General features: G+C 45.5%; 1 protein-coding gene across 4 annotated transcripts in view; it reads right to left on the reverse strand.

Moving 5' to 3' along the window:
• Nucleotides 1-25,246, reverse strand: part of LOC134914279 (poly [ADP-ribose] polymerase tankyrase-1) — a 571,272-nt gene that overhangs the window by 159,952 nt on the left and 386,074 nt on the right. For all 4 annotated transcript variants that reach the window (XM_063920036.1, XM_063920037.1, XM_063920035.1 and 1 more), the window contains one exon: nucleotides 24,836-24,914. In XM_063920036.1, the coding sequence (XP_063776106.1) occupies nucleotides 24,836-24,914 (79 nt within the window). The remainder of the gene's footprint in view (nucleotides 1-24,835; nucleotides 24,915-25,246) is intronic.

Raw genomic sequence — 25,246 nt, forward strand, 5'->3', positions numbered from 1 at the left:
CACCCCTGGCCGGGGTACCCTGGGGGAGTGGGGACCCCTTCAATCAAGGGGTCCCCCCCCCAGCCACCCAAGGGCCTGGGGTGAAGCCCGAGGCTGTCCCCCCCCATCCAATGGGCTGCAGATGGGGGGGCTGATAGCCTTTTGTGATAATAAAAAGATATTGTTTTTTCCAGTAGTACTACAAGTCCCAGCAAGCCTCCCCCGCAAGCTGGTACTTGGAGAACAACAAGTACCAGCATGCATGAGAAAAACGGGCCCGCTGGTACCTGTAGTACTACTGGAAAAAAAATACCCAAATAAAAACAGGACACACACACCGTGACAGTAAAACTTTATTTCATACGTCGACACACACATACTTACCTAAGTTCACACGCCGACATCGGTCCTCTTCTCCATGTAGAATCCACGGATACCTGAAAATAAAAGATCAATATACTCACCTCAGCCATGGTCCAGAGATACATCCACGTACTTGGCAAAAAAAGAAAACGAACACACGGGCCACCGGACTGAAAGGGATCCCATGCTGACACATGAGACCCCTTTCCACGAATGAGACCTGTCAGTGACAGTTGTTACAGAAAGGTCTCTAAAGCCAATCAGGAAGCGCAACTTCGTTGCGCTCACCTGATTGGCTGTGCGCTGTCTGAACTCAGACAGCGCATCGCACAGCCCCGTCCATTATATTCAATGGTGGGAACTTAGCGGCTAGCGGTGAGGTCACCCGCCGGTCAGCGGCTGACCGCGGGTAACCCCACCGCTGACGGCAAAGTTCCCACCATTGAAACTAATGGAGCGGCTTTGCGATGCGCTGTCACAGCACAGACAGCGCACAGCCAATCAGGTGAGCGCCACGGAAGTAGCGCTTCCTGATTGGCTGAAGGGACTTCAGTGACCGGAGTCACGTGATGTCCCGGCATTCGGGAGAAAGGGGTCTGATGTGAAAGCATGGGACCCCTTTCAGTACGGCATGGAGCGGGTGTTCGGTTTGTTTTTTTAACAAGTACGTGGATTTATATCTGGACGTGGATGTACCTCTGGACGCTGGAAGGTGAGTATAATTTTTTCACAGGTACCCTCGGATCGTCGGAGACCGTGGCAGTCGGCGTGTCAACATAGGTAAGTATGTGTGTGTCGGTAGTGTGTAATAATAAGAATTTACTTACCGATAATTCTATTTCTCATAGTCCGTAGTGGATGCTGGGGACTCCGAAAGGACCATGGGGAATAGCGGCTCCGCAGGAGACTGGGCACAAAAGTAAAAGCTTTAGGACTACCTAGTGTGCACTGGCTCCTCCCCCCATGACCCTCCTCCAAGCCTCAGTTAGGATACTGTGCCCGGACGAGCGTACACAATGAGGAAGGATTTTGAATCCCGGGTAAGACTCATACCAGCCACACCAATCACACCGTACAACTTGTGATTTGAACCCAGTTAACAGCATGATAATAGAGGAGCCTCTGAAAAGATGGCTCACAACAATAATAACCCGATTTTTGTAACAATAACTATGTACAAGTATTGCAGACAATCCGCACTTGGGATGGGCGCCCAGCATCCACTACGGACTATGAGAAATAGAATTATCGGTAAGTAAATTCTTATTTTCTCTAACGTCCTAGTGGATGCTGGGGACTTCGAAAGGACCATGGGGATTATACCAAAGCTCCCAAACGGGCGGGAGAGTGCGGATGACTCTGCAGCACCGAATGAGAGAACTCCAGGTCCTCCTCAGCCAGGGTATCAAATTTGTAGAATTTTGCAAACGTATTTGCCCCTGACCAAGTAGCTGCTCGGCAAAGTTGTAAAGCCGAGACCCCTCGGGCAGCCGCCCAAGATGAGCCCACTTTCCGTGTGGAATGGGCTTTTACAGATTTTGGCTGTGGCAGGCCTGCCACAGAATGTGCAAGCTGAATTGTACTACAAATCCAACGAGCAATCGTCTGCTTAGAAGCAGGGGCACCCAGCTTGTTGGGTGCATACAGGATAAACAGCGAGTCAGATTTTCTGACTCCAGCCGTCCTGGAAACATATATTTTCAGGGCCCTGACTACGTCCAGCAACTTGGAATCCTCCAAGTCCCTAGTAGCCGCAGGCACCACAATAGGCTGGTTTAAGTGAAATGCTGAAACCACCTTAGGGAGAAATTGAGGACGAGTCCTCAATTCTGCCCTGTCCGTATGAAAAATTAGGTAAGGGCTTTTATAGGATAAAGCCGCCAATTCTGATACACGCCTGGCTGAAGCCAGGGCTAACAGCATTACCACTTTCCATGTGAGATATTTTAAGTCCACAGTGGTGAGTGGTTCAAACCAATGTGATTTTAGGAATCCCAAAACTAAGTTGAGATCCCAAGGTGCCACTGGAGGCACAAAAAGAGGCTGTATATGCAGTACCCCCTTGACAAACGTCTGAACTTCAGGAACTGAAGCTAGTTCTTTTTGGAAGAATATTGACAGGGCCGAAATTTGAACCTTAATGGACCCTAATTTGAGGCCCATAGACAGTCCTGTTTGCAGGAAATGCAGGAATCGACCCAGTTGAAATTCCTCTGTAGGGGCCTTCCTGGCCTCACACCACGCAACATATTTACGCCAAATACGGTGATAATGTTGCACAGTTACACCCTTCCTGGCTTTGATCAGGGTAGGGATAACTTCATCCGGAATGCCCTTTTTCCTTCTGGATCCGGCGTTCAACCGCCATGCCGTCAAACGCAGCCGCGGTAAGTCTTGGAACAGACATGGTCCCTGCTGGAGCAGGTCCTTTCTTAGAGGTAGAGGCCACGGGTCTTCCGTGAGCATCTCTTGAATTTCCGGGTACCAAGTCCTTCTTGGCCAATCCGGAGCCACGAGTATAGTCTTTACACCTCTCCTTCTTATGATTCTCAGTACCTTGGGTATGAGAGGCAGAGGAGGGAACACATATACTGACTGGTACACCCACGGTGTTACCAGAGCGTCCACAGCTATTGCCTGAGGGTCCCTTGACCTGGCGCAATATATGTCCAGTTTTTTGTTGAGGCGGGACGCCATCATGTCCACCTTTGGTTTTTCCCAACGGTTCACAATCATGTGGAAGACTTCTGGGTGAAGTCCCCACTCCCCCGGGTGAAGATCGTGTCTGCTGAGGAAGTCTGCTTCCCAGTTGTCCACTCCCGGAATGAACACTGCTGACAGTGCTATCACATGATTTTCCGCCCAGCGAAGAATCCTTGCAACTTCCGTCATTGCCCTCATGCTTCTTGTGCCGCCCTGTCTGTTTACGTGGGCGACTGCCGTGATGTTGTCCGACTGGATCAACACCGGCTGACCCTGAAGCAGAGGCCTTGCCTGACTTAGGGCATTGTAAATGGCCCTTAGTTCCAGGATATTTATGTGAAGTGACGTTTCCATGCTTGACCACAAGCCCTGGAAATTTTTTCCCTGTGTGACTGCTCCCCAGCCTCTCAGGCTGGCATCCGTGGTCACCAGGATCCAATCCTGAATGCCGAATCTGCGGCCCTCTAGGAGATGAGCACTCTGTAACCACCACAGGAGAGACACCCTTGTCCTTGGAGACAGGGTTATCCGCTGATGCATTTGAAGATGCGATCCGGACCATTTGTCCAGCAGATCCCACTGAAAAGTTCTTGCGTGGAATCTGCCGAATGGAATCGCTTCGTAAGAAGCCACCATCTTTCCCAGGACCCTTGTGCATTGATGCACTGACACTTGGCCTGGTCTTAGGAGGTTCCTGACTAGGTCGGATAACTCCCTGTCTTTCTCCTCCGGGAGAAACACCTTTGTCTGTACTGTGTCCAGAATCATCCCTAGGAACAGCAGACGTGTCGTCGGAATCAGCTGCGATTTTGGAATATTTAGAATCCATCCGTGCTGTCGTAGTACTACTTGAGATAGTGCTACTCCGACCTCTAACTGTTCTCTGGACCTTGCCCTTATCAGGAGATCGTCCAAGTAAGGGATAATTAAGACGCCTTTTCTTCGAAGAAGAATCATCATTTCGGCCATTACCTTGGTAAAGACCCGGGGTGCCGTGGACAATCCAAACGGCAGCGTCTGAAACTGATAGTGACAGTTCTGTACCACAAACCTGAGGTACCCTTGGTGAGAAGGGCAAATTGGGACATGGAGGTAAGCATCCTTGATGTCCAGAGACGCCATAAAGTCCCCTTCTTCCAGGTTCGCTATCACTGCTCTGAGTGACTCCATCTTGAACTTGAACCTTTTTATGTAAGTGTTCAAGGATTTCAGATTTAAAATGGGTCTCACCGAGCCGTCTGGCTTCGGTACCACAAACAGCGTGGAATAATACCCCTTTCCCTGTTGTAGGAGGGGTACCTTGATTATCACCTGCTGGGAATACAGCTTGTGAATGGCTTCCAATACCGCCTCCCTGTCGGGGGAAGACGTTGGTAAAGCAGACTTCAGGAACCGGCGAGGGGGAGACGTCTCGAATTCCAATTTGTACCCCTGAGATACTACCTGCAGGATCCAGGGGTCCACTTGCGAGTGAGCCCACTGCGCGCTGAAATTCTTGAGACGGGCCCCCACCGTGCCTGAGTCCGCTTGTAAGGCCCCAGCGTCATGCTGAGGACTTGGCAGAAGCGGGGGAGGGCTTCTGTTCGTGGGAAGAGGCTGTCTGCTGCAGTCTTTTTCCCCTTCCTCTGCCCCGGGGCAGATATGAGTGGCCTTTTGCCCGCTTGCCCTTACGGGGACGAAAGGACTGAGCCTGAAAAGACGGTATCTTTTTCTGCTGAGAGGTGACCTGGGGTAAAAAGGTGGATTTCCCAGCCGTTGCCGTGGCCACCAGGTCCGATAGACCGACCCCAAATAACTCCTCCCCTTTATACGGCAATACTTCCATATGCCGTTTGGAATCCGCATCACCTGACCACTGTCGCGTCCATAACCCTCTTCTGGCAGAAATGGACATCGCACTTACTCTTGATGCCAGAGTGCAAATATCCCTCTGTGCATCTCGCATATATAGAAATGCATCCTTTAAATGCTCTATAGTCAATAATATATTGTCCCTGTCCAGGGTATCAATATTTTCAGTCAGGGAATCCGACCAAGCCACCCCAGCACTGCACATCCAGGCTGAGGCGATTGCTGGTCGCAGTATAATACCAGTATGTGTGTATATACTTTTTAGGATATTTTCCAGCTTCCTATCAGCTGGTTCCTTGAGGGCGGCCGTATCAGGAGACGGTAACGCCACTTGTTTTGATAAGCGTGTGAGCGCCTTATCTACCCTAGGGGGTGTTTCCCAACGTGCCCTAACCTCTGGCGGGAAAGGGTATAATGCCAATAATTTTTTAGAAATTAGCAGTTTTTTATCGGGGGAAACCCACGCTTCATCACACACCTCACTTAATTCATCTGATTCAGGAAAAACTACGGGTAGTTTTTTCACACCCCACATAATACCCTTTTTTGTGGTACTTGTAGTATCAGAAATGTTCAAAACCTCCTTCATTGCCGTGATCATGTAACGTGTGGCCCTACTGGAAAATACGTTTGTTTCCTCACCGTCGACACTGGAGTCAGTGTCCGTGTCAGTGTCTGTATCGACCTGAGGTAACGGGCGTTTTAGAGCCCCTGACGGTGTTTGAGATGCCTGTACAGGTATTAACTGATTTGCCGGCTGTCTCATGTCGTCAACAGTCTTTTGTAAAGTGCTGACACTATCACGTAATTCTTTCCATAAGACCATCCAGTCAGGTGTCGACTCCCTAGGGGGTGACATCACTAACACAGGCAATTGCTCCGCCTCCACACCATTTTCCTCCTCATACATGTCGACACAACGTACCGACACACAGCACACACACAGGGAATGCTCTGACAGAGGACAGGACCCCACTAGCCCTTTGGGGAGACAGAGGGAGAGTTTGCCAGCACACACCAGAGCGCTATATATATATATAGGGATAACCTTATATAAGTGTTTTTCCCTGATATAGCTGCTGTATATATTTATCTGCCAAATTAGTGCCCCCCCCTCTCTTGTTTTACCCTGTTTCTGTAGTTCAGGACTGCAGGGGAGAGTCAGGGAGCCTTCCTCCAACGGAGCTGTGAGGAAAAAATGCCAGTGTGCTGAGGAGATAGGCTCCGCCCCCTTCTCGGCGGCCTTTCTCCCGCTTTTTTATGGAAAAATTGGCAGGGGTTAAATGCATCCATATAGCCCAGGAGCTATATGTGATGTATTTTTTGCCAAAAAAGGTGTTTTTATTGCGTCTCAGGGCGCCCCCCCCAGCGACCGGAGTGTGAAGTGTGCTGAGAGCAATGGCGCACAGCTGCGGTGCTGTGCGCTACCTTATTGAAGACAGGACGTCTTCTGCCGCCGATTTTCCGGACCTCTTCAGTCTTCTGGCTTTGTAAGGGGGCCGGCGGCGCGGCTCTGGGACCCATCCATGGCTGGGCCTGTGATCGTCCCTCTGGAGCTAATGTCCAGTAGCCTAAGAAGCCCAATCCACTCTGCACGCAGGTGAGTTCGCTTCTTCTCCCCTTAGTCCCACGGTGCAGTGAGCCTGTTGCCAGCAGGTCTCACTGAAAATAAAAAACCTACTTTAAACTTTTACTCTAAGCAGCTCAGGAGAGCCCCTTAGTATGCACCCTTCTCGTTCGGGCACAAAAATCTAACTGAGGCTTGGGGGAGGGTCATGGGGGGAGGAGCCAGTGCACACCAGGTAGTCCTAAAGCTTTTACTTTTGTGCCCAGTCTCCTGCGGAGCCGCTATTCCCCATGGTCCTTTCGGAGTCCCCAGCATCCACTAGGACGTTCGAGAAAAAGTTTTACTATCAAGGTGTCTGTGTACTGTTTTTATTTGGGTATTTTTTTTTCAGTAGTACTACAGGTACCAGCGGGCCCGTTTTTCTCCCGCATGCTGGTACTTGTGGTTCTCCAAGTACCAGCTTGCGGGGGAGGCTTGCTGGGACTTGTAGTACTACTGGAAAAAACAATATCTTTTTATTATCACAAAAGGCTATCAGCCCCCCCATCCGCAGCCCATTGGATGGGGGGGGACAGCCTCGGGCTTTACCCCTGGCCCTTGGGTGGCTGGGGGGGGGACCCCTTGATTGTAGGGGTCCCCACTCCCCCAGGGTACCCCGGCCAGGGGTGACTAGTTGGGTAGTTAATGCCACGGCCGCAGGGTACGGCATAAAAGTGACCCCCGGCTGTGGCATTATCTGTCCAGCTAGTGGAGCCCGATGCTGGTGTTAAAAATACGGGGGACCCCTACTCTTTTTTCCCCGCATTTTTAGAACCAGGACCAGCTCGAAGAGCCCGAGGCTGGTTATGCTTTGGAGGGGGGACCCCACGCCATTTTTTTCCCCGTGTTTTTCCAGTTTTTTCCCGTTTTTTAAAATCGCGGCAAAATCCGCCAAATCGTCCGATTTTCGCCCGCGGGACTGTCGAATCCGTTTTGCATTGAATATGGTGAATTCCAGCAGCCACCTGCCGGAATTCACCTGTCGAATTGTGTCGAATTTAAAAACGGCGATAATTTGCCGCGATTCGCCGTGAATTGCATATACCCCTAATTCTTCTCCGACAACACTGGAGAAAATATTTTTACAGAAAAACCTACTGTACAGTAGGTCAGCAAGCTAACTGAGGAAAAAGTGTGAAGAAAAGTGAGAATAGCCTGAATGATTTGCGTAAAATACTTTGACATTTGTAAAATTACTTCTACAATACTACAATACACAGATTAATTTACCTATTAACCCTACATTACTGAGGCTTTTTTTCTCTCTCAGACTGAGCCTATATTGGCACTTTTTAGACTGGTCACATTCCAACATCAATATCTGTAACTTAGGGGGTAATTCAGAGTTGATCGCAGATGTGCTAAATTTAGCACATCTACGATCACTTTCTCTGACATGCGGGGGGACGCCCACAGCACAGGGCTATTCCGACCCGCATGTCAGGCCCTGCCCCCCCTTGCACAGATACAAAAGCATTGCATGGTGGTGATGCTTTTGTACCTGAAAAGTAGGTCCCTGCCATCGCAGCTCCTGTGCGCTGGCAGGGGGCTAACTGCTGTGTACCGTGTCGCAACGGCTGCGTGTGACTTCACACAGCCGGCGCGCTCCTCCCCCAACAGTCCGGACACGCCTCCGTTGTCCAGACCGTGCCCCGCCAATGGCATTTTAACGCTGTTGGCACGCCCCCTCCCGCCCCGCCTCTGCCTGCCAATCAGGCAGATGCGATCACACCAGCTTTCGCATCTCACTGGCTGCACATACGCAGTGTGCCTGCCGCGCATGCACATAGTAATTCAGATTGCGATTGCTGCTGCTGCAGCAATGCACTCTGAATTACCCCCTTAATGCACATTAAACCTACTCAAAATTTCATTATAAAATTGCAAAAAAGTAAAAAAATTAGCAAATCTTTCCTCTAACCAACATCAAAGAATACTTTGTAGTTCTTGCGCTGGCATTATTCCATCTTCCCAAAACCGGGGAGGAAAAACAAAAAACAGGATTTTACACTTACTGTAGGTATAATGATACATCTTTTTTTTTAAATAGTTGCAATAACACGCATCAGGTAAGTAGGGATACTATTCTAGCTAGCCCAACAAGGCACAGCATTTTGAAAAGTAGACACCTACCACATCAAATTATGGCACACCTGTGTTTCTTAAAGCCAGGATAAGGGAATTAAAAACACCCTGAGAGTTATTTCACACGAGCTTTTTGCCTCGCAGTGTTTTCAGTTATATATGAAAACACATTGCTCCTTTCACACGGCACGGAAACAGCCCGGTCGCCGCGTTGCTGCCGGAAATATCCACTGAATAGGATGTCTACCGTATGTGTGTTAACGGGCTCTTTCACACACAACGGGATTTTCTGCTGCTGCTGCGCATGCAAACAGCATTAAATACGGCTCAAAGCCGTTTTGTGTGAAAGGCACTGTCTGCCAGCAAAAAAACTGACAACTTGTGTCTGGCTTTTTGCTGTCCGTTCAAAACCGGTATGAGTGAAACAGGACATAAGGTCATTAGAACCCCCACAATCTTTGGAATTACCAATTTTTGTAGTATAGATTGTCATTGTCTGGTAAATATTCCTCAAATAAGGTTTCCTGTGAGTGTGTAGGTGCCAGGATGAGGGATATCAGGCACATTTAGCGCCCTTTCCCATTCCCTGGACCTACTAGCATTTCTGTAAAGCAGGGTGATATTGCCCACAGTTTGCAGAGCAAAACACACAAGCTAAAATGATCACAACCATGTTGCCAACTAATCAAACAAGTTTGCAAGCTCTTCCCGCACGTTGACAATCTAATCTCCGATGATCCTGCGGCCAGGACAAAGTTTCTTTGAATTTTAATCAGAATCTCTTATCAGAAGTAATATTTTCATTGCACAAACTACTACACTTGCAAAACAACCTAAACCTGATCTACTTGATAGAGTGAGCCTGCCTTGAAAAGAGGTTGCTTAATTATAATCTGCTCACGTGTGATACAATTTATTTTAAATGCCGGGCAAACAAAAAGTTCAAACCTTACTATATTGTCTTTCAAAAAAAATTGTGTGTGCTTCACAAAAAAAGAGTGATAACGAGATCATATATGGCTGCGTCAGGAGACAAAAATGTAGACAGTGGGCACCATCACATCATACTTGCAATGGTTGAGAACAGATGCTTCTATAATTTCACCATGCAATAGTTTCTAGTACCGTGGTAGTCAGCAGGTAGACTGCAGTCTGCATCTGGAATGCTGCCACCAGCTGTCCAGCGAGTCAAAAAGTACAAGAAAATCTGCTGTCCAAATGCTCACCCACAGACTGCGTTATACCAGCAGAACAATTACAGTTCTACCGCCAAGCACACTCTGAGTTGTGGAGCTGCACTGACACTTTACAGAGAGAAAGTGGCCTGTGGAGATCTACAGTACCCTAATCCCCCAAACACACAAAGCAATACCACAGTGAAGAGTGGCAGAAACACAGAATGTGGAGAAGGTGGCAGCAACTGTGTCCATAGCATCATCATGGTTTCAAAAGGACATGTACCTGTAGCACTTTTTTACCCTGTACATGAAAAACACAATTTCTGCGGCCTGCAAACTAGACACATGGTAGTTCACCAGTATGCACACATTTGTAAAAGATGTAAAGAAAGAACAGATCCTCCTCCTTGGCACACAAATGTACTGTACACCCTTGCCAGCTGCCAATCTAATCAGAGAGAGAGGTCTACCTGGATTTACGGTCACCTTACAGCAAACCCAGATAGACTACTGCTAGAACTACTTCAGTAACCTTGTTGAACTACTAGAACAGGTTAATAAAAAAAAAAAAAAAAAAAAAAAAAAAACAGAAACACAAATATATTTCCATTTTTTAACTTCCAGTCGCTATGAAAAACTAATTCAACTTTTTCATTTTCATACAAAATATTAACTTTGACATTTTATATTGCATGTAATATCTATTGCCTATGTACACACAAGTCTTATAATACATGCATTCAAATTATGATTTTTCATCTCCACCAAGCAATATTGACAGAACAAAGAACAAATAGGAAAGCTCCTTTCATATAATTTATGGCAGAGGTTCTCAAACTCGGTCCTCAGGACCCTACACAGTGCATGTTTTGCAGGTCTCCTCACAGAATCGCATGTGAAATAATTAGCTCCACCTGTGGACCTTTTAAAATGTGTCAGTGAGTAATTAATACACCTGTGCACCTGCTGGGTTACCTGCAAAACATGCACTGTGTGCCCCCGAGGACAGAGTTTGAGAACCTCTGCTTTATGGCCTTCCATCCTACTCCTGCTTTTTCCTAATTAGAAGGGAAGAATTTGCTCTATTCTTTTCAAGCTTTAAACTATCAGAAGCAGTTTGTATAGAAATGATGAAGAATTATAACTGCAGATAGATGGCCAAAATACTCCAATTAAATTACTCATCCTGTTGCCAGGAACATGGATGAATCAGAGCTTGAGTAGCAAAGTAATTTTCATAAAAGCGGAATGCCTTTGAGGTACCGTAGGATTTTCAGATGAATGTACTGACCTAATATTCTGATTGTATCTAACCCTGAGCCATCTGTAAAGAGAGCTGACGGCACAGCTTGTTTCAGAAAAAGAAAAACCCAACATGTTTATTACTTACACATCATCCTCCAACTTTTGTCTTGCCCAGAGGCAAAATGTAAAATGTACTATGGCTACCAGTAACCCACAGCTTAGTTACCTGTGGTACTGTAGCTATTAGAAAATGAGAATTGTATAATTAAAATGTTATAGCTGGCAGAACAGTGGGCAAATGCTGCAAACCGTGTCCATCCCATACTTTTTTTTTTTAGCTTTAAAACAGAAGACAGCTTTGAATTTGCCTTTTGAAGCTATATTTTGCACACTGGATTATATAAAGCTTTTAGGTACCCAATTGTTTTATCTAAACATTTGTATTTATTGTGTCTGGAAACTGCTATGTGTAGATCAACAAAGAAAGGCAGACCAACGTGAGAGACCATTTCACCAAATGTATATCTGCATAATAATCTACACCAGCCACAACTAGAGTGCGTCTTGTTATAGTGCATTTTCACACCCACACCTCCTTCACCCAAAAAATATTAGATTCATATTTATTACATACACCTGGGGGTGTGTGTAAATGTTTAAACACAAACTCATATGTATACACACCCTGATATCATTAAAACCACAGGTCTAATATTGTATACCCCCTCATGCCACAAATATAGCTCTGACCTGTTGAGGCATGGACTTCACAAGGTTTCTTAACCACTTGGCTGGCGTGGTCGCACCAGATGTAACCAAGTTAAGCTGTGCTTTCCCTGACATGGTCGCATCTGATGGGACCACTTAGAAACGCCCACCAGCAGATGCCACTCTAAGAGGTACTGCCCTGCACCTCTGCTTCCCTATTCCCTCCCCCAGTGTCTGCTGCGGTTTGTGGAAAATAAGAATTTACTTACCGATAATTCTATTTCTCGTAGTCCGTAGTGGATGCTGGGGACTCCGTAAGGACCATGGGGAATAGCGGCTCCGCAGGAGACTGGGCACATCAAAGAAAGCTTTAGGACTATCTGGTGTGCACTGGCTCCTCCCCCTATGACCCTCCTCCAAGCCTCAGTTAGGATACTGTGCCCGGACGAGCGTACACAATAAGGAAGGATCTTGAATCCCGGGTAAGACTCATACCAGCCACACCAATCACACCGTACAACTTGTGATCTGAACCCAGTTAACAGCATGATAACAGAGGAGCCTCTAGAAAAGATGGCTCACTACAGCAATAACCCGATTTTTTGGTAACAATAACTATGTACCAGTATTGCAGACAATCCGCACTTGGGATGGCATCCACTACGGACTACGAGAAATAGAATTATCGGTAAGTAAATTCTTATTTTCTCTAACGTCCTAAGTGGATGCTGGGGACTCCGTAAGGACCATGGGGATTATACCAAAGCTCCCAAACGGGCGGGAGAGTGCGGATGACTCTGCAGCACCAAATGAGAGAACTCCAGGTCCTCCTCAGCCAGGGTATCAATTTTGTAGAATTTTACAAACGTATTTGCTCCTGACCAAGTAGCTGCTCGGCAAAGTTGTAAAGCCGAGACCCCTCGGGCAGCCGCCCAAGATGAGCCCACCTTCCTTGTGGAGTGGGCATTTACAGATTTTTGGCTGTGGCAGGCCTGCCACAGAATGTGCAAGCTGAATTGTACTACAAATCCAACGAGCAATAGTCTGCTTAGAAGCAGGAGCACCCAGCTTGTTGGGTGCATACAGGATAAACAGCGAGTCAGTTTTCCTGACTCCAGCCGTCCTGGAAACATATATTTTCAGGGCCCTGACAACGTCTAGCAACTTGGAGTCCTCCAAGTCCCTAGTAGCCGCAGGCACCACAATAGGTTGGTTCAGGTGAAACGCTGAAAACACCTTAGGGAGAAACGGAGGACGAGTCCTCAATTCCGCCCTGTCCGAATGGAAAATCAGATAAGGGCTTTTACAGGATAAAGCCGCCAATTCTGACACGCGCCTGGCCCAGGCCAGGGCCAACAGCATGACCACTTTCCATGTGAGATATTTTAACTCCACAGATTTAAGTGGTTCAAACCAATGTGACTTTTGGAACCCAAAAACTACATTGAGATCCCAAAGTGCCACTGGAGGCACAAAAGGAGGCTGTATATGCAGTACCCCTTTTACAAACGTCTAAACTTCAGGGACTGAAGCTAGTTCTTTTTGGAAGAAAATTGACAGGGCCGAAATTTGAACCTTAATGGACCCCAATTTCAGGCCCATAGACACTCCTGTTTGCAGGAAATGTAGGAATCGACCCAGTTGAATTTCCTCCGTCGGGCCTTACTGGCCTCGCACCACGCAACATATTTTCGCCAAATGCGGTGATAATGTTTTGCGGTTACATCCTTCCTGGCTTTGATCAGGATAGGGATGACTTCATCCGGAATGCCTTTTTTCCTTCAGGATCCGGCGTTCAACCGTCATGCCGTCAAACGCAGCCGCGGTAAGTCTTGGAACAGACAGGGTCCTTGCTGGAGCAGGTCCCTTCTTAGAGGTAGAGGCCACGGATCCTCCGTGAGCATCTCTTGAAGTTCCGGTTACCAAGTCCTTCTTGGCCAATCCGGAGCCACGAATATAGTGCTTACTCCTCTCCATCTTATCAATCTCAGTACCTTGGGTATGAGAGGCAGAGGAGGGAACACATACACTGACTGGTACACCCACGGTGTTACCAGAGCGTCTACAGCTATTGCCTGAGGGTCCCTTGACCTGGCGCAATACCTGTCGAGTTTTTCCCAACGGTTTATAATCATGTGGAAGACTTCTGGGTGAAGTCCCCACTCTCCCGGGTGGAGGTCGTGCTGAGGAAGTCTGCTTCCCAGTTGTCCACTCCCGGAATGAATACTGCTGACAGTGCTATCACATGATTTTCCGCCCAGCGAAGAATCCTTGCAGCTTCTGCCATTGCCCTCCTGCTTCTTGTGCCACCCTGTCTGTTTACGTGGGTGACTGCCGTGATGTTGTCTGACTGGATCAACACCGGCTGACCTTGAAGCAGAGGTCTTGCTAAGCTTAGAGCATTGTAAATGGCCCTTAGCTTCAGGATATTTATGTGAAGTGATGTCTCCAGGCTTGACCATAAGCCCTGGATATTCCTTCCCTGTGTGACTGCTCCCCAGCCTCGCAGGCTGGCATCCGTGGTCACCAGGACCCAGTCCTGAATGCCGAATCTGCGGCCCTCTAGAAGATGAGCACTCTGCAACCACCACAGGAGGGACACCCTTGTCATTGGTGACAGGGTTATCCGCTGATGCATCTGAAGATGCGACCCGGACCATTTGTCCAGCAGGTCCCACTGGAAAGTTCTTGCGTGGAATCTGCCGAATGGGATTGCTTCGTAGGAAGCCACCATTTTACCCAGAACCCTTGTGCATTGATGCACTGAGGCTTGGCTCGGTTTTAGGAGGTTCCTGACTAGCTCGGATAACTCCCTGGCTTTCTCCTCCGGGAGAAACACCTTTTTTCTGGACTGTGTCCAGGATCATCCCTAGGAACAGAAGACAAGTCGTCGGAACCAGCTGCGATTTTGGAATATTGAGAATCCAATCGTGCTGCCGCAACACTACCTGAGATAGTGCTACACCGACCTCCAACTGTTCCCTGGATCTTACCCTTATCAGGGAATCGTCCAAGTAAGGGATAACTAAAATTCCCTTCCTTCGAAGGAATATCATCATTTCGGCCATTACCTTGGTAAAGACCCGGGGTGCCGTGGACCATCCATACGGCAGCGTCTGAACTGATAGTGACAGTTCTGTACCATAAACCTGAGGTACCCTTGATGAGAAGGGTACATTTTGACATGAAGGTAAGCATCCTTGATGTCCCGAGACATCATGTAGTCCCCTTCTTCCAGGTTCGCAATCACTGCTCTGAGTGACTCAATCTTGAATTTGAACCTCTGTATGTAAGTGTTCAAAGATTTTAGATTTAGAATCTGTCTCACCGAGCCGTCCGGCTTCGGTACCACAACAGTGTGGAATAATACCCCGTTCCCTGTTGCAGGAGGGGTACCTTGATTATCACCTGCTGGGAATACAGCTTGTGAATGGCTTCCAAAACTGTCTCCCTGTCAGAAGGAGACATCGGTAAAGCCGACTTTAGGAAACGGCGAGGGGGAGACGTCTCGAATTCTAATTTGTACCCCTGAGATATCACCTGAAGGATCCAGGGGTCTACTTGCGAGTGAGCCCACTGCGCGCTGAAATTCATTGAGACGGGCCCCCCACCGTGCCTGATTCTGCTTGTAAAGCCCCAGCGTCATACTGAGGGCTTGGCAGAGGCGGGAGAGGGTTTCTATTCCTGGGAACTGGCTGATTTCTGCAGCCTTTTTCCTCTCCCTCTGTCACGGGGCAGAAATGAGAAACCTTTTGCCCGCTTGTCCACGAAAAGACTGCGCCTGATAATACGGCGTCTTCTCATGTTGAGAGGCGACCTGGGGTACAAACGTGGATTTCCCAGCTGTTGCCGTGGCCACCAGGTCTGAAAGACAGACCCCAAATAACTCCTCCCTTTAATAAGGCAATACTTCCAAATGCCGTTTGGAATACGCATCACCTGACCTCTGACGTGTCCATAACCTACTACTGGTAGAAATGGACAACGCACTTAGACTTGATGCCAGTCGGCAAATATTCCGCTGTGCATCACGCATATATAGAAATGCATCTTTTAAATGCTCTATAGGCAAAAATATACTGTCCCTATCTAGGGTATCAATATTTTTAGTCAGGGAATCCGACCACGCCAACCCAGCACTGCACATCCAGGCTGAGGCGATTGCTGGTCGCAGTATAACACCAGTATGTGTGTAAATACATTTTAGGATACCCTCCTGCTTTCTATCAGCAGGATCCTTAAGGGCGGCCATCTCAGGAGAGGGTAGAGCCCTTACAAGCGTGTGAGCGCTTTATCCACCCTAGGGGGTGTTTCCCAACGCACCCTAACCTCTGGCGGGAAAGGATATAATGCCAATAACATTTTAGAAATTATCAGTTATCATCGGGGGAAAACCACGCATCATCACACGCCTCATTTAATTTCTCAGATTCAGGAAAACTACAGGTAGTTTTTCCTCACCGAACATAATACCCCTTTTTGGTGGTACTCGTATTATCAGAAATGTGTAAAACATTTTTCATTGCCTCAATCATGTAACGTGTGGCCCTACTGGAAGTCACATTTGTCTCTTCACCGTCGACACTGGAGTCAGTATCCGTGTCGGCGTCTATATCTGCCATCTGAGGTAACGGGCGCTTTAGAGCCCCTGACGGCCTATGAGACGTCTGGACAGGCCCAAGCTGAGTAGTCGGCTGTCTCATGTCAACCACTGTCTTTTATACAGAGCTGACACTGTCACGTAATTCCTTCCAACAGTTCATCCACTCAGGTGTCGACCCCCTAGGGGGTGACATCACTATTACAGGCAATCTGCTCCGTCTCCACGTAATTTTTCTCCTCATACATGTCGACACAAACGTACCGACATACAGCACACACACAGGGAATGCTCTGATAGAGGACAGGACCCCACTAGCCCTTTAGGGAGACAGAGGGAGAGTTTGCCAGCACACACCAGAGCGCTATATATATATACAGGGATAACCTTATATAAGTGTTTTTCCCCTTATAGCTGCTGTATCTTTAATACTGCGCGTAATTAGTGCCCCCCCTCTCTTTTTTAACCCTTTCTGTAGTGTAGTGACTGCAGGGGAGAGACAGGGAGCTTCCCTCCAACGGAGCTGTGAGGGAAAATGGCGCCAGTGTGCTGAGGAGATAGGCTCCGCCCCCTTATCGGCGGCCTTATCTCCCGTTTTTCTATGTATTCTGGCAGGGGTTAAATGCATCCATATAGCCCAGGAGCTATATGTGATGCATTTTTTGCCATCCAAGGTGTTTTTTATTGCGTCTCAGGGCGCCCCCCCCAGCGCCCTGCACCCTCAGTGACCGGAGTGTGAAGTGTGCTGAGAGCAATGGCGCACAGCTGCAGTGCTGTGCGCTACCTTGTTGAAGACAGGACGTCTTCTGCCGCCGATTTTCCGGACCTCTTCTGCCTTCTGGCTCTGTAAGGGGGCCGGCGGCGCGGCTCTGGGACCCATCCAGGCTGGGCCTGTGATCGTCCCTCTGGAGCTAATGTCCAGTAGCCTAAGAAGCCCAATCCACTCTGCACGCAGGTGAGTTCGCTTCTTCTCCCCTTAGTCCCTCGATGCAGTGAGCCTGTTGCCAGCAGGTCTCACTGAAAATAAAAAACCTAAACTAAAACTTTCACTAAGAAGCTCAGGAGAGCCCCTAGTGTGCACCCTTCTCGTTCGGGTATAAAGATCTAACTGAGGCTTGGAGGAGGGTCATAGGGGGAGGAGCCAGTGCACACCAGATAGTCCTAAAGCTTTCTTTAGATGTGCCCAGTCTCCTGCGGAGCCGCTATTCCCCATGGTCCTTACGGAGTCCCCAGCATCCACTTAGGACGTTAGAGAAATAATATTAGCCAGTTAAGTGGTTAAGGTGTCTCGTGGTATTTGGCACCAAAACGCTACCAGTAGATCCTTAAGTGGTGTAAGTGGCAAGGTTGGCCCTCCATGGATTGGTCGGATTGAGTTCTGGGGAATTTATACTCTTCATCCTGTTCCTTAAACCGTCTGTTATGGATACATTATCCTGCTGAAAGAGGCCAATGCCATCAGGGAAAACCTTTGCCACGTAGGGGTGTACCTGGTTTGCATGTTTAGGTTAGTGGTACATGTCAAAGTAACATCCACGTGAATTCTAGTACCCACGGTTTCCTAGCAGAACATTGCCAAGAGCATCACACTGCCTCCGTTGGCTTGCGTTCTTCCCATACTGCATCCTGGTGCCATCTGTTCTCCAGATAAACAAACAATGTACACTCACCCGGCCGTCCACATGTAAAAGAACATGTGATTCATCAAACCAAGTCATCAGCTTCGATTGCTCAATAGTCCAGTTCAGACGCTCACGTGCCCATTGAAGGCACTTTAGGTGATGGACAGGGGTCAGTATGGGCACTATGAGGTCAATTCTATTTAATGCAAGTTGCCGTTTTCTCTGCAAATACGCATTTTGCAATCAAATTAGAAAATTATATTTAAACCAGGCAGTGTCAACTCACATTTTTCAGTTTGCCCCTCTCTGAGGAGAAAGATGATAGTGAAAATCCTTATTTTAAGGTTAGGCCGAGACACCATAAGTCGGACGAAGTTTCCAATTAGCTTGATTAGTCCAATAAGTCTGTCATTTTATGGGGCTTAAAAAATATATATATTTTTTATAAATAATTGGTTTTATAGGTGTTTTTTTTTTATTTTGAAAGTCACCTCAAACTACCACTAAAGCATCTTTTTCCTACTTTTTTTGCATTTTTATTTTTTTCGTATGAAAGTAAAGTTTGCTTTTTATCATGTTTGAATGCACATCAGCCACTGTTAAAAAATCTCCAGTACTTTCCTTATGATCACTAACAGCCTTCTGTATGATTTGCAAACAAAAAAACTGTCCTTTTTTTGTGGTCCAGGAAGGTCACCCCACTCTTTCATGCACTTCTGTCACATCACATATGACTGACAATGTGCATTCGTGCAAATGTCTGGGAGTATCATGAAACATCTTGCAACTCGCACCTAATTGGATTGACACCTATGACTGGTCTGTGACTACACAGCAAACAGCACGGTTTGCAGCACGGACACCTTTCTATCATAGCCAGTATTAATGTTTTCTGCAGTGTGTGCTTCAGTAGCTCTTCTGTGAGATAGGACCATACGGGCTGGCCTTCGCTCCCCACATGCAACAAAGAGCCTTGGGCACCCATGACCCTGTTGCCAGTTCACCGGTTCTCTTTCCTTGGACCACTTCCGGTAGGTTCTAACCACTGTATTCCCGTGAACACCGCACAAGGCCTGACATTCTAGAGATACAACTCAGTCATCTAGCCACCACAATTTAGCACTTGTCAAAGTCTCTCAGAGCCTTACCCTTGCCCATTTTTCCTGCTTCCAACATATCAACTTCAAGGAGAGTTCACTTGCTGCCCTATATATCCCACTCCTAAGATACACCACACTTTAACATAGTACATCCATATTATGTACAATGACATGAAACTGAAGGTAGTCGGCCCTGCACTCGAACTAATAACCTTAGAATGAGTGATACAACAGATAGCAGAATTAATCATAGTTGCTGCTGGGAAGGAGAATATACTGTAGGAACTGGAAAACAGAAGCATTATCAGCCACAAATATTAAAGAAGCCAAAGATGACTGCCATATGTGTGCAGCTAGGGACGCAATAAGGTGGGACGGTATGCCATCACTATGTCAACATTTACAGTGTAGATAGGGACAAAATGTCAAACATGGTTATAATGTCAATATTGTGAATATCAAAGGACAGAAAGTGACCAGTCCATTTTAGTGTTATGGGGCCCACACACGGTGCTATTTGTGCTAGGTGAGATTTGAGCCTACACAATGTGTGCTATGCGATTTGGACTAGAGTGGGGTATATGCTATTTGAACTGCATGCTATTTGAACTACATCCGATTTTGAATACACTACAATGTACTATGTGTGCTGTAGTACAGAAATACCTGCCTGCACATACTGTTTTGCCTTGAGATATGGACTAGAGGGGAGCGCAGATTGCATCGCAAGGAACAATATACACTTTGCTATTTGAACTAGATGCAATGCTATTTGAACTAAAAAGATCAAATACCATGCGATAAATGTACCGTGTGTGGGCCCCAATCAGCTGAAAATGCTATATCGAAATGTTGATATAACATCGGCACATAAGAACCACTTGGACCATCTGGTCTGCCCCCTTTTTCCCATATTTTTAGCTCATACCTCATTTGATATTTTTTGTTCTTTGTAAGGATATCATTATATCCCATGCATGTTTAAATTGCTCAGTCTTAGCCTCTGCCACCTCTGATGGGAGACTATTCCACTTGTCCACTACTCTTTCTGTAAAGTATTTTTTCCTCAAATTTCCCCTGAACCTACCTCCCTCCAGTTTCAGTGCATGTCCTTGGGTTTGAATACTTCTCTTCATTTGAAAAATGTTTCCCTCGTGGACTTTGTTAAAACCCTTGATATAGTTGAAAGTTTCTATCATGTTCCCAATTTTCATTCTCTGCTCCAAACTATACATAGAGATTTTTTAAGTCTTTCCATGTAAGTTTTGTGCTGTAGGTCATGCACCATTTTAGTTGACCTTCTTTGTACAATCTTTGTATTAATATCCTTCTAAAGATATGGCCTCCAGAACTGAACACAATATTCAGGATGAGGCCGTACCAATGACCTAGAAAGTGACATTATTACTTTTCTTTCTCCTGCCGATTGCTCTCCCTATGCAACGAAGCATCGGACTAGCCTTCCTCATTGCTTTGTTACATTGCTTACCTACCTTTAAGTCACATGAAATAGTGACTCCTAGATCCCTTTTCTCCTCAGTAGTTTCCATTATAGTGCCATTAATACTATCTTTAGCCTTTGGATTTTTGAAACCCAAGTGCATGATTTAGCATTTTTTGACATTAAGCCGTAATTGCGTCGCTCTTGACCACTCCTATAGTCTATCTAGATCATCAATCATTTGTTTTACCCCTCTTGGTGTGTCTACCCATTTGCATACCATTGTGTTATCTGCAAAAAGGCATACTTTTCCTTTTAATTCCATTTGCAATGTCACCAATAAAGATATTAAAAGCACAGGTACAAGTACAGATAGCTGGGGTACTCCACTGGTTACCTGTCCCTTTTTATTTCCCTCCTGTGAATGCAGTACTTTAATACAACTCTCGGTTTTCTATCCTGCAACCACAATCTTATCCATTCAACCATCTTACTATCCAATCCCATGCTTTCGAGTTTATTTAGTAGTTTGCGATGTGGGACATTGTCAAAAGCCTTACTGAAAATCTAGATAAGCTATATATACGGCCTCACCTTTATCTATTACTTTAGTCACACAGTCAAAAAAGTAAATAAGGTTTGTTTGACATGCTCTCCCCCCAGTGAATCCATGCTGTTTGGGATCCTGTAAATTGCTGGATTTCAGATAATTAAAAACTCTTTCTTTTAAAAGTGTTTCCACAAATTTCCATACTATTGATGTAAGGCTCACTGGTCGGTAGTTGCTTGCCTCTTCATTGCTTCCACTTTTGTGCAGTGGGACTACATTCACTCTTTTCCAGTCTTCTGGAATTTCTCCTGTAGCTAGTGAACAATTTTGTTAATGGTGCACACCTTTAAGCTTTTTTAGTATCATTGGATGTATCCCATCTAGTCCCATTGATTTATCCACTTTTAGCTTTGAGAGTTCTGTTAGGACCTTCGTCTCTGTAAATGTACTTGTTTAATTTTTTTGCATAACCCTGCAACTTAACTGTGGCCCCTTCCCCTCTCTTTCAGTAGTGATTACTGAGCAAAAACAAATTATGAAAATGATCTATTACACTGTCTCCCTCAACAAGACTCCCAGTCTCTGTCTTTAGCCTTATTATTCCGTCTTTTTTCTCTTTACGCTTATATACCTAAAAAAGTTTTGCCTCCTTTACCCACTGTCTGGGCCATTTTCTCCTGGGCTTGTGCCTTTGCACATCTGATTACCTTCTTAGTCTCCTTCTGCCTAACAGGACATATCTCTTTGTCTTCATTATGTTGTGTCTGCTTATATTTCCTAAAAGTGATCTTTTTTACTTTCACCTGCTACTTCTTTCGCAAAGCACTCGGGCTTCTTTTTCCATGTGTTTTTCCTAACACTTTTGATATTAATGTTTCCCACTCTCCTGCACTCCTTCCAAGTTCCTCCGCTCTGCCAAAGAATCACTTACACATTTCCTCATCCCTACAAAATCAGCCTTCCCAAAAATCTAACACCTTTGTTTTTGTATGGATGAGTCTCTGTCTTTATGCTGAACCATACTGCTTGATGATCACTGTATCCCAGGTTTTCAACAACTTTTAGGCCAGATATTCTGTCACCATTCGTTAGTATTAAGTCTAATATTGCGTCTTTTCGAGTGGGCTCCCTCACCAATTGATGAAGGGATGCTCCCTGCAAGGAATTCAAACGTCCTTACTTCTAGTGGAACTAGCAACAGACCAGTTTACATCAGGAAGATTAAAGTCTCCCATGATTATTACCTCTCCTTTTAATGCCCTTTTAGTGATGTCCTGCAGTAGGTTCTTGTCCAGCTCCTCTTCCTGACTCGGCGGCCTGTATATCACACCAATAAGAAGAATAGACCTCTCCCCTGTTTCTATGGTCACCCAAAGGGCCTTAGCTTTTCTTCAATACTTTGTATTAAGGTAGTATTATGCTTTCCTAATATACATTGCTACCCCTCCTCAGATTTTTCCCAATCTGTCCTTCCTAAAAAAAGTATAGCCCAGTACCAGTATAGCTATGTCCGAGTCATGATTTTTATTGCACCATGACTCTGTAATAGCACAATATCTAGATAATCCCTTGTCATTATTGCAATTAGTTCTGGGATTTTAACGCCCAAGTTGACACATGACATGTCAATGCGATGCCCATGTCGTCATTCTGGTGTCAACATTTTGTATTCATGGAGACATGAAAGATAAAGTAGTTGTTGAAAAAAATCTTAATATAGGGAGCAGCTGCCAACCATGATCATCCCTTACCACATTACCTGATTCTACTTCCTGGTTCTGCTGCTACCACCAAGGAAAATCCAGACATCAAATAAGAAAGATAACGGTGATCACAACGGCCGTTGAATTTACTGTGTCCAGCAGGAATATGGAGATAAAATTCTAGCAGACCTTTGAAAAAAACCTTGCACCTCTGTGAGGACACTCCTCAGCACTACTCTAACCTCAAACTGTGTTTACATACAATGTTGTTACTGTTATCATGCTACTATAAGATGATGTTCAGATATTTATGTTTAGAATTGAAACAAAAAAATGAAAAAAGTTATTTTTCACATTCTCAACTAAATGATGCCCTATGTCAATGCAATTAGAGAATGTTCAAGCGGACAGTAGTAGTTCAATCAGATGTTTTAGTTTCTTGACCAATTAGCATTTGGTAATTGATATAAATAGCTCAAGAACACTGTTCACATTACAGAATTTGGAAGTAATTGTTCATGCGCTCCTCAAGCTTGACAAGGTAGATTGCCATTAAATACTTTTTCTAGCAAAAGAATGCATAAATTGAATACAATTAATCTACAGTATAAAAAAAAAAACCTCTCAAAAAGAACCCCACAAAAAACACATGGACAATATTACACAATCATAGCATCCAAGGAAGACGTTGTGAACGAGTTCTTTGACACATCAGTCTCAAGGATGATGCTTCACTTCCACTGACCTTCTGTCACAATGGATAGTAAAGGTAAATGTTAATATCTGAACATGTACTGCCCATGGCTGAGTGCAAGTAGACAGTTTGAGCAGCTGCAAAGCAGGAAATCTTCTGACAAAATTCCGAAGTTACCTAAAGATAAAGATTACCCGTCATGGACCTTTCAGCAGTGAAGAAAACTTATTTTCTCTGATGACAGTCATTTCTGTTTATTTCAAAACCAAAAAAACCCTAATGAGATGTTTTCTATATGAAGAATATTGCCCACGGTGCTTCAATCTGACCGTGAGATATCTTGTGAGGAATTTGGTTTGAGGCTGCGTGTTAGCAGCTAGGGTCAGTCATCGTCATATTGTCAACGGAAAAATGAATGTACAAAAATATTATGAAGTTCTTGGAAGCATCCTTCAACTGTAGAGATTTGTCCAGAAGGTGAGTCAACATTTAAAGATGACAAGAAGAAAGGACAAAGAGAAATGGATGGAGAACAAGCGTAAGAAGCAAATTCAACGACAAATCACCAGACCTCCATCTCGCATAAAATTGGCTACAGGTATTTTAAACGATGTGCCGCAATTACTAAGGCTTAAAGGTGGCCATTGAAATATTAACAACTTTAATGACCATTTGCAAGTATTTTATTTGATTTATATATTTATTCATAGGTTTATACAAATAATTAATGATTCTGCTTCTCTAATACAATATTTTCTCTTATAATGTGATCATTCTTACACTGTACACAAGAAAAAGCAATTATAATAAACTTACAAATATATAATGTATAAAGACAATGTGGTATCACATGCCTAGGTATGATCCTCAAATACCTACAGTTGTGCTCATAAGTTTACATACCCTAGCAGAATTTGTGATTTTCTGGCCATTTGTCAGAAAATATGAATGATAACTCACAAAACGGGAGTGCGGCCACGCAAATTAGGGGGCGCGGCCACGCCTACGTCATTTTAGTGGGCGGTGCGGCCCACAGACGCTACTATAGAGAGAGTCTGTGACCTTTTGGGGGCGTGCCCAGCACCTCAGTCGGTGCTGGGCTTCCCCCAGCTCTCTCCCAATGCATGAATGGATGGATCTTTACACGCTGGGAGGGCAGGAAGCGGGCGGCTGTTCTAGCAGGGCGCCGTAAAAGGCGCAGGGCAGGTTTTGCCTGCTAAAAATCGGGCAGGGCGCGGCGCCCTGCTAAAACAGCCTAGAGTGAACACTAGAGACTCCCGTACCAAGAACCTTCCACGAATTAATAAAAGCCAGTGTGCGATTCTTGAGAAATCCCACCCATTTTGATGACCATTTTAAAATTAAAAACAATTTAGTAACTATTATTATTATTATTTGGCAAGTTACCTTTGCTCCATGTTTATGCAGAACCTCCACAACATCATTGTGTGCTCTTTCAGCAGCTACATGCAATGGCGTCATGAAACTACAATAATGGGGGGAGAAAAATGGATTAACATTTATTACAGTATATGTAATACACAAAATCATAACTACAGAGGACTTTAAAAAATAAAATAAATCTACTTCAAAGACAAAGGCAATGTTTTTTCGTGATTTGCTACCTGTATTAATAACTAAATTGCAGAGTTACATATTTAGTGAAATAGTTATTTATGAAATGTTAAAGTATCCACTGGAAGGGAACCACAGAGAGATCAAAGATGCAACATCCAAGCTGTGTGCTATAGTAATCTTATTTAGATAACCATTTGGGTGTATGATAAAACATCCATTACATCAGCAGGCTGTTGAGAC

The sequence above is a fragment of the Pseudophryne corroboree genome, chromosome 1, assembly GCF_028390025.1.
Source record: "Pseudophryne corroboree isolate aPseCor3 chromosome 1, aPseCor3.hap2, whole genome shotgun sequence".
Taxonomy (NCBI): domain Eukaryota; kingdom Metazoa; phylum Chordata; class Amphibia; order Anura; family Myobatrachidae; genus Pseudophryne; species Pseudophryne corroboree.